Source organism: Corylus avellana, chromosome ca8 (genome assembly GCF_901000735.1).
Source record: "Corylus avellana chromosome ca8, CavTom2PMs-1.0".
Classification (NCBI taxonomy): Eukaryota; Viridiplantae; Streptophyta; class Magnoliopsida; order Fagales; family Betulaceae; genus Corylus; species Corylus avellana.
The window spans coordinates 2,309,449-2,324,757 of record NC_081548.1 but is presented as its reverse complement, the minus strand read 5'-3'; the positions used below and the strand labels follow the sequence as shown (position 1 = coordinate 2,324,757).

At 35.8% G+C, this 15,309-nt stretch overlaps 2 protein-coding genes across 3 annotated transcripts; one reads left to right on the top strand and one right to left on the bottom strand.

Annotated features, from left to right (window-relative positions):
* Positions 1–3,156: 3,156 nt before the first annotated feature.
* LOC132189259 (putative pentatricopeptide repeat-containing protein At1g12700, mitochondrial) lies at positions 3,157–5,367 on the top strand. The gene is made up of 2 exons (XM_059603915.1): positions 3,157–3,355; positions 4,180–5,367. The coding sequence occupies exon 2, from the start codon at positions 4,231–4,233 to the stop codon at positions 5,182–5,184; it is 954 nt and encodes a 317-aa protein (XP_059459898.1). The 5' UTR covers positions 3,157–3,355; positions 4,180–4,230; the 3' UTR covers positions 5,185–5,367.
* Positions 5,368–7,437: 2,070 nt separating this feature from the next.
* On the bottom strand, positions 7,438–14,828 carry LOC132189238 (BTB/POZ domain-containing protein NPY1). 2 transcript variants are annotated; one of them, XM_059603872.1, is made up of 5 exons: positions 14,239–14,828; positions 13,673–14,102; positions 11,089–11,158; positions 8,975–10,150; positions 7,438–8,322 (listed from the first exon to the last, which is right to left on the bottom strand). In XM_059603872.1, exons 2-5 carry the CDS (start codon positions 13,732–13,734, stop codon positions 7,777–7,779), a joined length of 1,854 nt encoding a protein of 617 aa, XP_059459855.1. In that variant the 5' UTR covers positions 13,735–14,102; positions 14,239–14,828; the 3' UTR covers positions 7,438–7,776. The 2 variants fall into 2 exon arrangements, with proteins under 2 accessions (XP_059459855.1, XP_059459856.1); XM_059603873.1 differs by lacking the exon at positions 14,239–14,828 and having other exon boundaries at positions 13,673–14,232.
* Positions 14,829–15,309: the final 481 nt, after the last annotated feature.

The following is a 15,309-nucleotide window of genomic DNA, read 5'->3' as shown; positions in this document are numbered from 1 at the left end:
TGGAAGTTGGATGTTGGTGGTTATGTGTTGTTCAGATGGATTTTACAAGCTAGATGCTGCCAGATGAAGCTGCTAGTTTTTCGGTTGATGTTGCTTTATCAACCAAATAATTTATTTAAACATTTTGTTGATGCATAGCTATTGAAGAATATGGGGTGAATTTATTTGACTCATCGTATGTATGACTTGCCGGTATATTTTCACTTGTGGTATTGTTCAGTTTGATGACACTGCTGGATTTTACAAGTTGGATGCTGCCGGTTTGACAGCATCATAGTTATGTGTTTTTTAGTTTCAAATTATGTATTTTTTAATATTAGATTTTTGTTCTTAGTTCTGTGTCTATTTGAATCAGTTTTAATTTTGGAAAAACCCCATTTGACAATTGTCCTAGATTTGCCTGTCGTTTTTGATATATTTAGCTCCTGCGTGCGTGTAGATGGGAGATGAGGCATCATATTTAGTGTCTCGGGAATTATTTCACTTCATCTGGGTAAATTATAAATGAGCCAACAACCAAACAAACAGAAATGATCCAACACAAGTTGAAGTCCCAAGCCAGCAACCAAGTTAAACTTTGAAGTGTTTCATCAATTAAATTAATCAACGTGAAGCTCCTCATATAATTTTTAAAGTACGTGAAAATTACTATTTCCGTTAGAATGGAATACCCATTAAATTTTATTTTGTTTTTTGTTTTTGTTGTGTTCTTCCCTTGCTAATTTTATTTTGAAATGGAAAACCCATTAAAAAAGGACGAAGTGCATAAGCCAAAAAAAAAAAAAATCCTTTATGGCGAGTGGGAGGAAAATGGGGTAAAAGAGTAAATTCCTGCCATTTGTTTTGGTTAAGATTTAGCTTCAACCCCATTACCAAAGAGTGTATATTATATATATATGTTTTTTGACATTTCTATACAAAAGAGAAAGATGAATTCGAACTAGTGACATCCGTTTTAAAATGCGTAATCTCCGGCCGATTGATCTACCTGGAGACAGAACCAACAATATTTAAGTATGCACCCAGGAAAGAAAAACATAAAATAATCAGCATTTCTACCGTCTTCAAATTAAGATCAAACTTAGGGTTGAGCTGATTTCCAAACTTAGGGTTGAACTGATTTCCAAACCTTTGCGTGAACAGTGTTTACCCATACCAATCAAATTTTATGCACATTCTACATATATAAGCATACAGTTTTTATTTTTAAATCTTTTCGTGCTTGGTATCTTATCCTTAACTGCTTCGTATCAAACTTAAACTTAAGGGAAAAGAATTAAAAAGAAAAACATTATCCAAGCATTATTTGACTAAGATATGATGGTTTATTTTCAATGGGGAACTGAAGGTTCAGCATATGACCTCACCCAAAAGTTGTGCCTACAGAAACATTAAGCTAGCTCAAGGAAAATCTTGAATCATTACCTTTAATTTAAGGAATCAAGATCTCATACAAGGAGAACATCAAGCATCAATAAAGCATTAAGAGCCCTACTCCATTTGACCTACATGGACTTTTATAGGATGGATAAATCTTACAGTTTGGAGCCAAAACATGTTAGGAAGAACCCAAAAGGCTCATTACTTTTCTTCATTTTTCTTTCTGCAGTATTCCATTTTCAGAATATTTTGCAGCTAAACAGTTAAAACCCATAATAAGCTATAACAAAAACCTACCACTTTTTACACTTTTTGAAATCTCCTTCACTTTTTGTTTGGATCTAAATGAATCCCAAATTCCATTCTAGGAGATAGAATGCCTCCTGTATGTTGAAGCTGAAGCTGAGGATTTGGTGTCTCCAGGAACCAATGAAGTTGGGCTCTGAGAACTCCAAGATGTAATCAAAATAATCTATCAGAACTTCGATTAGGAATGTGTTCAAATCCAAAAAGGTTGGATCTTCTAAATCACAACTTGGCTGGTACACGTTCACCTAGAGAGAGCAAAGTATTATAGTGACTTCATTCTGTCTTATATGATGAGTTATGTATCAATAGTACTGAATTAACATGAACATAATAAATTAAAACGAACAAAAAAAGAAAAAAAATAACAGCAAATGCTCAGTTAGCATAAACAAGAGGAACTGTTGGTTTGAGTTGCTCTTCGAAATGATTGAAGAATTGGTGAAGCCTATGAAATGATGGCTTCTTCAGTAATCTGCTTGTATCATATCACATGAGAAAGCATCCTGAATGAATACTATTTGTGCACATATGATTCAAGGGCTTAACTAGTAGAATAAGAAGATACAGAAAATTAGCATGCAGTAATGCACAGCATAGGGAGACCGAGCTGGGATCAGTAAATCCTTTATAGAAGCTTCATACAGGCTATACAGCTTTAGGCTGATCTTATTCACCAAATCTTTCCCTGATGACTCGTCTGCTCCAACTAAAATTGCAACTTTCAACAGTTTCAGCAAGAAACCAAAGCAACCCATCTAGCAGAGCCTATTACCATTCAACATAATGTTATCCATGACACTAAGCCTAAACTTTATCAATTGTGCCAAGCCTAACAAAAATCTCAGGGGCCTAAGTAACCAAAGATGTCAATTATGTTTCCTCAATCAAAACTCTAAACCCTCTTCTTTTTTTGGGAGGCAAACATTCTTCCAAACCACCTTTAACTCCTTTTTTGCTATCAACAACTCTTTTCCAAAGCAAGGGCTCTTCAAAGTTTGGAACAAGATCCTCTCCAATTCAAATGAATTAGATAATATCTACTTAATTATAGTAAATGAGTATTTTTTATTTTTTTCACTTTTTTAGAGGACAAAAATACTCTCCACTATAACTAACTGGATATTTTCGAGTTCAAATGAAATGGAGAGGATCTTGGCTTTTGATCTTAAAAGTCATTCTATTAATGAGACCTTTACAACAACGACATCAAAACATAACATCGCTCCAAAAATACAAAACAGCTTTGCAAATTAAACGACATTTTTCTTATAATGCAGACAAGATACACATGTACGGTCGTTTGGCAGAAGAGAGAGAAACAGAGGAAGGGAGAAAACAAAGGTCAAAAACAATAGTTTTTTTTTTTTTTTTCATTTCAATCCACAAGGGTAAAACTGTCCTTTTCGAGATATGTTCAACAAAATATCATGGCATCCTCCAAAGAGACATTTTGACGGCAATCGTTTCAACAAGTTCTGTGCTGACAGAACGACGTCGCATTGTGAAAGCGGTGTATACGAAGCCAGATCCCTCACCCATCTTCAGAACGTTTCGGCACATTGTGAAAGCGGAATTTCTGTTGAGCATCAAATCTGCTTATTTCTCTTTAGCAGATCGAGCCATTTGTACATCAGATCGGCTTCAACTTTTCTTCCTCAGGCAATGGGTACGACTTCTAAGTCTACGTACTCTCTCGCTTTCTTCTTCAATCATTATTCTCATGTTAGGCTTTCTTTCCATCCTCTAAATTTTTATTATTATTATCGCTGTTTTAGTTCTACTTCTGCTAAAACTACCAATAGTGGTAGAGATACTGTGGAAAGCTCCAATCAGTTCTTGAAATCTGTGAGGGATCGATGCAAATCTCGTAGCTTTAGGAATCTTGATGATGCCTTAGGCGTGTTTGATAGAATGCTTCACATGCACCCTTTGCCTTCCATTGTGGATTTTAATCAATTGCTGGGTGCAATCGCAAGAATGAAGCATCACTCAACTGTTATTACTCTTATTAAAGAAATGGAACGGTCAGGAATTGCTCCCAATGTTTATGTTCTAAGTGTTTTGATTAATTGCTTATGTCATTTGAACCGGGTGGATTTTGGCTTCTCTATCTTAGCAAGAATTTTAAAACTTGGTTTTCAACCGGACTGTATAATTCTAAACACTCTTGTCAAGGGGCTTTGTCTTCAAGATAAAATTGTTGAAGCTTTAAAGTTGGTTAACAAAATGGAGAATATAGGCTATAAACCTAATACAGTTACCTATGGAACGATCATGAATTGTTTGTGTAAAATAGGTAAGACCAATGAAGCTATTGGGTTGTTTAGAAAGATGGAAGAAAGAAATCTTGAACTTAATGTAGTGCTGTATAACACAATCATTGACAATTTATGTAAGGACAAATTGGTAACCGAGGCTTTGAATTTTTTATCTGAAATGACTAATAAAGAAATTCAGCCAGACGTTTTCACTTACAGCTCTTTAATTCAGGGCCTATGCAATTTCAGTCGGTGGAAGGAAGTAACTAAACTATTGGATGAGATGGTGGATAGGAAAATCATGCCAGATTTGCATACATTCAACATATTGGTGGACACGTTTGGTAAAGAGGGGAAGTTGAAAGAAGCAAATGAAGTTTTTGATGTGATGATTCAGAGAGGCATAGAGCCTGATGAAGTCACTTACTGTTCTTTGATTGACGGTTACTGTTTGCAAAATAGAATGGATGAAGCTGTCAAAGTATTTAATACGATGGTTCGAAAGAGTTGTTCGCCTTCTATTATTAGCTATAACATATTGATCCATGGATATTGTAAAAACAAAAGAATTGATGAGGCAATGAGTCTTTTCCGTGAAGTGACTATCAATGGCATGGTTCCCGATGTTGTCACTTACACCACTCTTATAGGCGGGTTTTGCCAAGTTGGGAGACCTAAGACTGCACTAGAGCTATTCCAGGAGATGCTAGGTTGTGGCGAACATCCCGATGTCCAAACTTATGCTATTTTGTTAGATGGCCTGTGTAAGAATCTACACTTTCCAGAGGCAATGGCATTGTTTCAAGCGATGGAAGACAAAAAGTTAGACCTTGATATTGTGATTTACAACATCTTGATTGATGGTATGTGTAATTTTGGGAAACTTACAACTGCAAGAGAACTTTTTAATACTCTTTCTACCGAAGGCTTTCAAGCTAATGTTCGGACTTATACAATAATGATCAAAGGGCTTTGCAAGGAAGGACTATTAACTGAAGCGAGGGAGCTATTTGAGAAAATGGAGGAAAAAGGTTGTCAACCTAACCATATCACATATAACACAATCATCCAAGGGTTCTTGCATCATAATGAGACTTCATGTGTAGTGAAATATATCCAAATGATGGTTGACAAGGGTTTCCCTGTAGATGCGACCACGGCAACCATTTTGATCGACTTGTTGACTACTAATCTGGCAGATAAAACATTACAAGATTTTTTTCTAAAATATGTATGAAGCTTTAATGACAAAAGTTCATATTCTAACTTTTATAGAGTCAATATGTAAGGTACAAACATATATGTTGTTAGTCATTAAGGTAATATTTCTCTTCTTGTCTTTTCAACTAGTGTAATGTACTGCTAGTCTTATTCTGTTATCTTAAACTTGTGTTGTAATTAAAAAAATTTTCTTAAATATTTATTTAAACATTTTGTTGATGCAGAGTTATTGTGCAAGTTCATTTCTGAGTTTGGTGTTTTTGGTGGTTGTATTCTTATTGGCAACTTTGAAGTGTTTCATCAATTAAATTAATTTTTCATTTATGTGATAAATATTCCCTAATAGGGATATTATGATAAAACAAATGTATCACTGTTAATATGTTATGATATAGTTAAGCAAACCCTCAAGTGTGCGTATGTGACTTTTGTTTGTAGTGATCAAACTACGTCATATAGCATGGTTTATTTGTTTACTTTTTATTGTTGGGTTTGCTGAAGTTACAATGATGATGTTTCATTATGGAGAAGATTAAATTAGAAAACTACCCACTACTTGCTTATTTATAGCCCCTTAATGTGAAGCTCTTGATGGTAGATTCAACTTTCAAGTACGTGAAAAATTACTCTTTCCGTTAGAATGGAAAATCCATTAAATTTTATTTTATTTTTTGTTTTTGTGTGTTCTTCCCTTGCTAATTTTATTTTAAAATGGAAAACCCATTAAAAAAAAGGAGGAAGTGCATAAGCCAAAAAAAATCCTTTATGACGAGAGGTTGGAAAATTGGGTAAAAGAGTCGTGCCATTTGTTTTGGTTCAAGATTTAGATTCGAACCCATTACCAAAGAGTAATGAATATAGATATATACGAAAATGTCTCAGGCGGGTTTTATTGAGGTCCTGGACGGGTCTCGGGCAAGTCTTAGTCTGGTTCTAGTCAGGTCTCCGTTGAACTCGATTAGGACATCTTCAAGACCTAGTCGAAACATTTTCGTAATTTAGAGTTCAATATGATTAGATGAAAATATATATAAAATAAAAAGGGAAAAAATATAAAATAGTCTCCCAAACTACTAGTCGTTTGTAATATAACCCCCCCAATGTTCAAAATGTAATAAAGTAGACCCACAAAATTCTAAAAAATGTCAAATTGGCCACTCCGTTAGTCAACACCGTCAAATTGAATGAAAAATGCAATACGAAGTCGTTTTTTGAGGTTAAGTTACTATAATGCTCTTTTGAAGAAAAAAAAAATCAATTTAAAAAAGGCCTCCAAAAGCGACGTTGTTTGGCTTGAAAAAAAAAAAAAAAAAAAAAAAAAAAAAAAACTTAAAAAATTAATGTTAATTTGTTTTTTAATTAATTTTTTTTAAGTTTTTTTTTTTTTTTTTTCAAGTCAAACGGATTCGTTTTGAAGGGCTTTTTTTAAATTGATTTTTTTTTTCTCAAAATGACATTTTAGTAATTTAACCTCAAAAAACTAAAGTTGTATTGCATTTTTCATCCAATTTGACGGTGCTAACTAACGGAGTGGCCAATTTGACATTTTTTTAAACATCGTGAGACTACTTTATTACATTTTGAACATTGTAGGACTATATTACAAACGACTGGTAGTTTCGGTGACCATTTTATATTTTTTCCAAATAAAAATAAAAATAAAAATAAAAATAAAAATAAAAAATTGTAATTTTTCGTACACACCAAACACCGTAAAATGTTTTTTTGCTAAAAACATTTTTCGACGAAAAATATTTTATTTCGAAACAGACGAATCCTTAATCCAAATGAAAAATCTAAAAGGTTCAAAAAAATAAGAACCCGAATCTAGAGGACATGTGAGAATATACAAGCTCTTCTTAAGTTTCATGCTTTCCAACTTCCTCCATCAGAGTTATTACTATTTACTAATACGAGCCATGAAGATCAACAAATGTTATCATTTCGGTAAAAACTCCAAAAAAATACTTTTCTCTATAAAAGGCCAAAATCCATTTTTGACAAAAGAGCTTATAAAGGAAATTCTTTTAAAAAAAGCTTCTTCTAACTTTAAAAGATATATCCCATACCATTCAAATTTCATGCACATTCTACATATATAAGCATACAGTTTTTTTATTTTTAAATCTTTTCGTGCTTGGTATCTTATCCTTAACTGCTTCGTATCCAAGCATTATTTGACTAAAATATGGTGGTTTATTTTCAATGGGGAACTCAGCATATGTACTTAACCCAAAAGATGTGCCTATAGAAAAATTAAGCTAGCTCAAGGAAAATCTTGAATCATTACCTTTAATTTAAGGAATCAAGATCTCATACAAGGAGAACATCAAGCATCAATAAAGCATTAAGAGCCCTACTCCATTTGACCTACGTGGACTTTTATAGGATGGATAAATCTTACAGTTTGGAGCCAACATATGTTAGGAATAACCCAAAAGGCTCATTACTTTTCTTCATTCTTTTTTCTGCAGTACACCATTTTCAGAATATTTTGCAGCTAAACAGTTGAAACCCATAATAAGCTATAACAAAAACCTACCACTTTTTACACTTTTTTGAAATCTCCTTCACTTGTTTGGATCTAAATGAATCCCCAAATTCCATTCTAGGAGATGGAATGCCTCCTGTGTCTTGAAGCTGAAGCTGAGGATTTGGTGTCTCCAGGAACCAATGAAGTTGGGCTCTGAGAACTCCCAGATGTCTCGGAGCTTCGGTTGTCTCCGTGCCCTTTACCCACTGCCCACAGTTTATCAAATATTCGCCTAGACCGGGATGGCAGCAACTGCAGGCCGCTTCGGCTGTTTTTGCTGTTCTTCTTAGCCAATTTCCCGTTCTTCCGGGGCTCATTGCCTTTTATCCTCATTTGACTCATCTGCTTCTTGAGGGTCCTGCAATTTTCAGCTATTGTCATCTCACATTCTTCATCTGTATTTGTCGTGGAACGTGAAGCATCGCCAGAATTGTTGTTGTTGCTAAGGGACCGAACACCAGCAGTTGCTTTAACCTGCTCAAAAAAGAGAACTTGGACAACAACCCGAAGTGGGAGGCGCTCATTCTGTGCAGCATGCATGGATGAATCCATTGACAGTTTCTTGACATCCATAAGTTCACATAACTTCTTCCTTTCAGCTTTTGTTAAACTAGGATGCTCCTGTAATCAAAATAATCTATCAGAACTCAAAATAATCTATTAGAACTACGATTAGGAATGTGTTAAAATCCATAAAGGTTGGATCTTCTAAATCACAACTTGGCTGGTACACGTTCACCTAGAGAGAGCAAAGTATTATAGTGACTTCATTCTGTCTTATTTGATGAGTTATGTATCAATAGTACTGAATTAACATGAACATAAGAAATTAACACCAACATAAAAAAGTAACAGCAAATGCTCAGTAAGCATAAACAAGAGGAACTGTTGGTTTGAATTGCTCTTCAACTTGAAATCAGGAAACCTCAGTGAGCATTGGCCCAACGTTTAAACCCAAATGTTAATATCCAGAGGGATTAACCCCGGCAATTACCTAAGATGTGTAAGATTGGGGTACTTGAGATGCATGGAGGGATCAGTTACATGCTAAAGGATATACTGGTCAGTCCTAAGAATTGGTGAAGCCTATGAAATGATGGCTTCCTCAGTAATCTGCTTGTATCATATAACATGAGAAAGGCCACTTTATAGATAACGCAAAAGCATCTTGAATGAATCCAGTTTGTGCACATATGATTCAAGGGCTTAACTATTGGAATAAGAATATACAGAAAATTAGCATGCAGTAATGCACAGCATAGTGAAGGCCTACCTTCAGGTAGATGTCAATAGCCTTGTATAATCCATCATGAATTGGTCTCCCCGACTCAGGAATCATCTGTGATAAGTCAATGAAGCTAGAGAGTGTGAGGTTTCGATCGCGTGCAATTTCCGCAAGATATCCATCAATCAGTTTACCAACATTCAACAAGGATCCAAGTTCCAAGACAAAATTATCAGTCCCCTTCTCATTCTTCTCAACATCCATATCCCTATTACACTTTTCATTCATCAAAAATCGATTCACAATGCATTGCACCAACTCAATATCATATATAGTAATTTGGGGAGACCGAGCTGGGATCAGTAAATCTTTTACAGAAGCTTCATGCAGCTTTAGGCTGATCTTATTCACCAAATCTTTCCTCGATGACTCGTCTGCTCCAACTAAAATTGCGACTTTCAACAGTTTCAGCAAGAAACTACACGAACAACCCAAACCTTTGTCAGATGGCAATAAGCAAACGATTGTTTCTACCAAAGATTTGTTCCTCCAGGCATGAGCATCAGAAACCAATGCGTCGACAGAATCTGGCAACCATCTAATTGCATAAGTTTTCAGTGCCTCCCCAATCACAGTACCATCCATTCTTCCTTTTGATTTGATAGTGATCATTACTCGCTTGTAAAGATCGATCTCCAGCTCACATATGTCTTCAACCCACCAATCCTTTGGAACAGATTCCATTTTTTCCGGAAACTTCACTCCATCCTCAATGATCCTATCAGGTTCTGCTAATTTCCGGTTATATGTGTAGGACCAGGTGATATTCGTAGGATCCACAGAGGTTTTAGATGCAATGGAATCTATGCATCTTCCAACAATCTTCAGATCCTCAGACCATGGCAGAAGAGATTTGGTGGTTTGGAGAACAATAATGGAATCTTTCCAGCTACGAAAAATACTCGAGTTGAGAAATACCTCAATTTTAAATATTAGGTTTCCTCGATCAACATCCTCAGTCATCTCGAGGTACTCAGCCGCGCAACGAGCAGCCACAACATTATATGCATTGAGAGTAACAGTCATTCCATAGCAGAACTTTGCACAAATTTCAAAGGCTTTTGGCCCACCAGGAAAATCAACAACATGAATTTCGTCATCATTCTCCTCATTGGCCTTCAACACAAGTTTCTGCAGACAATTGCTCTTGGACAAGAGAGGGAACTGCAAAGACATAAGTTAACGTATTAGAAACCAGCCAAACCAACTAGCTGGGGGAAAAAGCAGTCATTGTAAAAGGTTTTTCATTGACTCCATTAAACATGCAAAGCGTAATGGTTCATGTTCATTGGACGTAGTGTATACAGAAGGAAACAATAACTATTTGTTAGTCACCTAGGAACAGAAAACCTACAACACCAAAGATTGTCCAAGAAACAGCGTCATCACCTTTCTTGGTACAACCTCAACCAACCAAGACAACAATATAAAATCTGAAGTTTGAAACTTAAGATCCATGTTCTTGACAGAAGTACTACTCATATCACTGGCGTCTTTTAAAATTGATGTTTGTTGCTCTGTTAGTTTTGCAATTTGTCTGATATTGTCCATTTGGTATAAATTTTGAACTAAAAAAATGGTTTATCACCATCTAAAAACACAACATGAAATAGATCCTGAAAGGAATACATAAAAAGATGTTTTGGTGTGTTTCTACTTTCACAATAATGGTCATATATTCCAGAGTGAGGTAGGAAATAGATGCTTTAATTGACGATCTTGCATGAGCCCTTAACAACCTCAGCCTTGCAAATGATCTATTTATTAATCTATTTTTCTTTTTTCAAAAATAGAAAAGTAACATGTCAAGTTTGTGAAAAAAGTAAAACAGAGCCATTCATACACACATCTTCTAACATCGGGTCAGAGTTGGACTAGTTCCACTTTCTTCACATGCTTGTATGCATGAAGGAAAGCATTAGCACTTACTCAAAATGGTTCGAATATTAGCTAAATGTAAATCTCAATTGTGTTGCATATTGTTAGGTCATCAAAGCTTGAAAGCATGACCAATCCATATGATAAGACATCGTAAGAATTCAAGCAGTCAAAATAATGTAAAAATTCAACTCACTTGATGGGAAAGCATAAGGGTATCATACCTTGTGAAGGTAAAACTTCACTTCACCAACATTGATGATGACATCCGTTGCCAATTCAGATGACACATATCTGCGTGAGTAGGACACGATATGCTAAGCCAATAAAGAGGTCACTATAAAGTTGAACGTACAATAGAAAATCTATATGCATATGACCATCTCCTGGAAAGTGAATTATGTGCAGAGAGACAACTCATCATCATTTCATAAACCAACAATAGATCAGACATTTGAAACACCTAAGTAAACCCAACAATAATCAAAGTTATGGGTTGCAACAGTAAACAAGATAAATAATCTTGCCACTCAGCAGCTCAAACTAGTTTTTGCATGGAACAGCATAGACAGATTTGAAGTCTTTCCACAATTCAGACTCATTTAATGGACCTCAATAACTGGTGCCAACAAGTCGTATGAACATTTACTAAGCTCTTTTCATCCATTCTCAAAAACTACAAACTCGATACGAACTCTTCATTACAGTAATGCAACACATCCTCAATAGAAATGTTTTCTATTTCCTAAGAACATAGAACCTACCTTCAATCCCAAAAACAAGCCTAATATAAGGCACCAGTACCAGAAGGGCTGGGAGCAACATTGATTAGTAAACTTCACCAAGCTCTCACACCAAAATTTGATAGCTTTGATCTAAAGAGTTAACAGTTACAGTCACAGTGCAGCACAATTTTCCACCACTTCTCACTCTTAAAAAGCATAACTTAAAAGTGAAATGAATGTCAGTTGCTGAATATATGATAATCCAACTTATCCTAGTTCAAAGATAGTTGTCTTAAACGGAAAGTGAAATGGATGTTGAGTACCAAAACTCCCTAATCCAAATAACAAGCCCCTGCAGGTAACATAAGAGCTATTTTCTAAGTTCCATATGACATACTGCGTTCAGGAAAAAAAGAAAAAAAAAAGAAAAGAAAAGATAAAGAACATATTATGCTCGATGCTTGAATAGATGAACAGGTTTATCTTGTGTTCACACACAAATGTCAAGAAAAACTCTCCGGTGTCCAAAATCCAAAATCTTAACCAAAATTAACGTCAAAGGAAAGTGAAATCGATGTTGAGTACCAAAACTCCCTAATCCAAATAACAAGCCCCTGCAGGTAACATAAGAGCTATTTTCTAAGTTCCATATGACATACTGCGCTCAGGAAAAAAAAAAAAAAAGATAAGAACATATTATGCTCGATGCTTGAATAGATGAACAGGTTTATCTTGTGTTCACACACGAATGTCAAGAAAAACTCTCCGGTGTCCAAAATCCAAAATCTTAACCAAAATTAACGTCCAAGACACAGACCTAAGCCTAATCGGCTGGGGACCACGCCTCATGAAGTGTAGTTCACCAGTTCGAATCCCCCTCCCCACTTTCCCTCCTCTTTCCCTCCTCTTGTGCAGACAAGTAAAAACAAAAACAAAAAAAGACAGACCACACTGGACCAGATGACATATGTATCTCTCAGCATTTGCGTATAGGAATCAAAGAGTCTGAAACCTCATTTTATCAGCACAGGAACACTACAAATTTCTAATTATCTATAACTGCATCACCCTCTGCAAAGCTCTGTTTCTATATGTAGAACTTGCCCTCAGTTACAATAGAAATTGCCCACAGTTAACACACCAATAGAGTCAAAGAAACATGCAACTTGCTTCATAACATGTGGTCACATAATTAAAGGAATTAACCAACACAGCTCTGTTTTTTACACCCGATATCTCATTATGCAACTAGACAAAGTGCACATGCAAGAATATGATATTTCATAATCAGGCATGCTATTGCAGCTACAGAGCTGGATTAGTGACAGTCAAACCATCCATCCACTGGTCAACTTTTCCTCTGACCAGTTTGACGCATCTGTAATATATCCAAATCTGCATGTAAGATCAGAATTTATAACTTTTTTGGAGGTAGAAACCATAAATGGTTTCGTGGAATTAATGTCATTGTATAGAGAAAGAAAATGACAAATTGATGATTAAAGAACTTGGGTACCCCAGATGTCTTTACCATATCAGGACCACGAATTCTTTAAAAGAGGACAGTTAAATAGCTGGACCACCTCCTGAATGGCCTTAGATACCCCTCTTCTTCCCTTCCTCTCTCCTTCAAACGATAATATTCCACTACACAAAAAAATAAAATAAAAAAATACCCCCTTTTCTGTTTTTGCCTGCAACTTTTATTCGCTGAAATAATTTTCGAAAGGGTATTGACCTTTTTTGCCCATTTTGAAAGGCATAAATAATTTGAGAATTTGTAACCAAGATAAGAAATGTCCACTTAACAGTATCACATATAAATCTCAAAATTAAACAGAGTGTATGCTTTCACTAAAATCTGCCAGAGCATAACAAAGAAACACAATCAATTATACAAATCCTACAAACAAACAAAAAACTTAAATTCAGGAACAAAAGCTATGCTTAAATATATTACAATTAGCGTTTAAATATGAACAAAAAAGAGAACCAAAAACAAACAAAAAAAGCACAGAAAAAAACGTATATATGGATTATAATATTATGAAAGTAAAACAAATAAAGGAAAAGACTCTCTCACCTGACAGCTTTCCCTTCCGCTTGAAATGCATCAGGCTTCGAACCCAATTTCATAAACTTCATTTTGCCCACCCCAAAATACCTCTCGGAAGTGCCCCAAATCACACAAAACCAACCTCTCTGTTTCCAGCGAAGCTGCCCACACCCAACCCCCAACTTTCTCTCTCTAAAATGGCGGATTCTGGGAAAAACCCAGATGAAGGAACCAAAAACCCCCCCAGTCCAGAAATGGCGTTCTTACGCGACTTCCTCTACCTAAGAACTCCACGCTTTCCACTAGACCGTGACAAACACCGGACCGAGACAGACTCTCCCATTATACCCCCGCCTCGATCTTGGAGCTTTACCCATTGACTCCGAGGCTCAATGATGACGTAGATGACGCTTGTAGAAAGAGAAAAACGAGAGAGAAACTTCGAGCACGAAAACCCCTATAGAGAAATGGTTTCCAGAACACACAGGAAGAAAATGGCGTCAGAGAGAAAAAAAAATAATGCGCTGGTAAAGAGAGAGTAAGAGAGAGAGATTAATTGGCGTCAGAGAGAGAAAATAGCTGGAACAGAGTACCTCTTTTTCTCTCTCTCTCTCTCTAAAAAGCTCATAAATTGTCGCCGCCTTTGCTTTAAATCATCCTGATCCGCTCAAGATCTTCCTTTCTCTCTTTTGGCGCAAATCTCAATGCCCCTTCGACCCTCCTCTAAGGCTCCGACACAGTTGTCTCTCCTAGCTCTGAATCTTGCAGAAGGCCAAAGACCCAACAAACAAAAGTAACACAAACAAAAAAAAAAAAAAAAAAAAAGGAAAATGGAAAATGGAAAAAACAGGGCTTGTGTATGCGTAGTGTGTAGTGAGGTTTGTGTATAGGAAGTAGGGGACTGTGTTTCACAGGGTGGCTCAGAGTCAGAGTCACTCTTAAAAGGAGCTTTTTCTCTGCCGCTAAAGCACGCCACCCTCTCTTCTCTCACCCTTTTGCCCCCCATCTCTCCCCTGTATTTTCATGCTTGCCATTTTCAACGTCTTCCAGTACCATTTGATCTCTCTCGGCTAGTCACATTTTGGACCACAAAGCCCTGAGAATTTTGGTTTCATCATAATGGAGGATTGAATATACATGGGTTTTGTGCTGACAAATCATGTGGCTGAAATGATGCCCTGTGAATTTCAGTTTTAATAAGTAAATACAAAGGACGAGTCCTTTTCTTTGTAGGAGCTTTGAACAAAACAAGAAATATACTCTTACCAAGAACGTTGCGACAAAGCTATTTATCTGCCTCCAAATCCATATAGGGATTGGTTTCATTCCAAGCAACCCCACACTTTTTTCTTCTCCAACTTGCACCTTTTGACAACCTAAAAACTAGCATCTAAACCCAATTTACTTCCAACACCAAATCATATCTAAACACTTGCTACTTAATTTAAATATCCTATAATGGTTATTGGTGTGTATATATATATTGTTGACAAAGCTTTCCTTAAAATTGGACATGTACTTTTAATGAAAAATGTTTTTTAATAGACTAGTATGCAATTATCATATAATTGAAATGATGCAGCACTTATAATTAGTATTTTTTTAAGTCATGTTTTTATGATTGATTTTTACTGTTATATCATCAAGTTATATGATAATCGTAT

What these genes read in the sequence shown, in the direction of transcription:
- LOC132189259 (XM_059603915.1), top strand. Translation starts at nt 4,231, where the DNA reads ATGGTGGATAGGAAAATCATGCCAGATTTGCATACATTCAACATATTG.
- LOC132189238 (XM_059603872.1), bottom strand. Translation starts at nt 13,734, where the DNA reads ATGAAGTTTATGAAATTGGGTTCGAAGCCTGATGCATTTCAAGCGGAA. An exon ending in GCGGAAGGGAAAGCTGTCAG is followed by an intron (nt 11,159 to 13,672) that starts GTGAGAGAGTCT and finishes CTACTCACGCAG; the next exon opens with ATATGTGTCATCTGAATTGG. An exon ending in CTATTGACATCTACCTGAAG is followed by an intron (nt 8,323 to 8,974) that starts GTAGGCCTTCAC and finishes TTTTGATTACAG; the next exon opens with GAGCATCCTAGTTTAACAAA.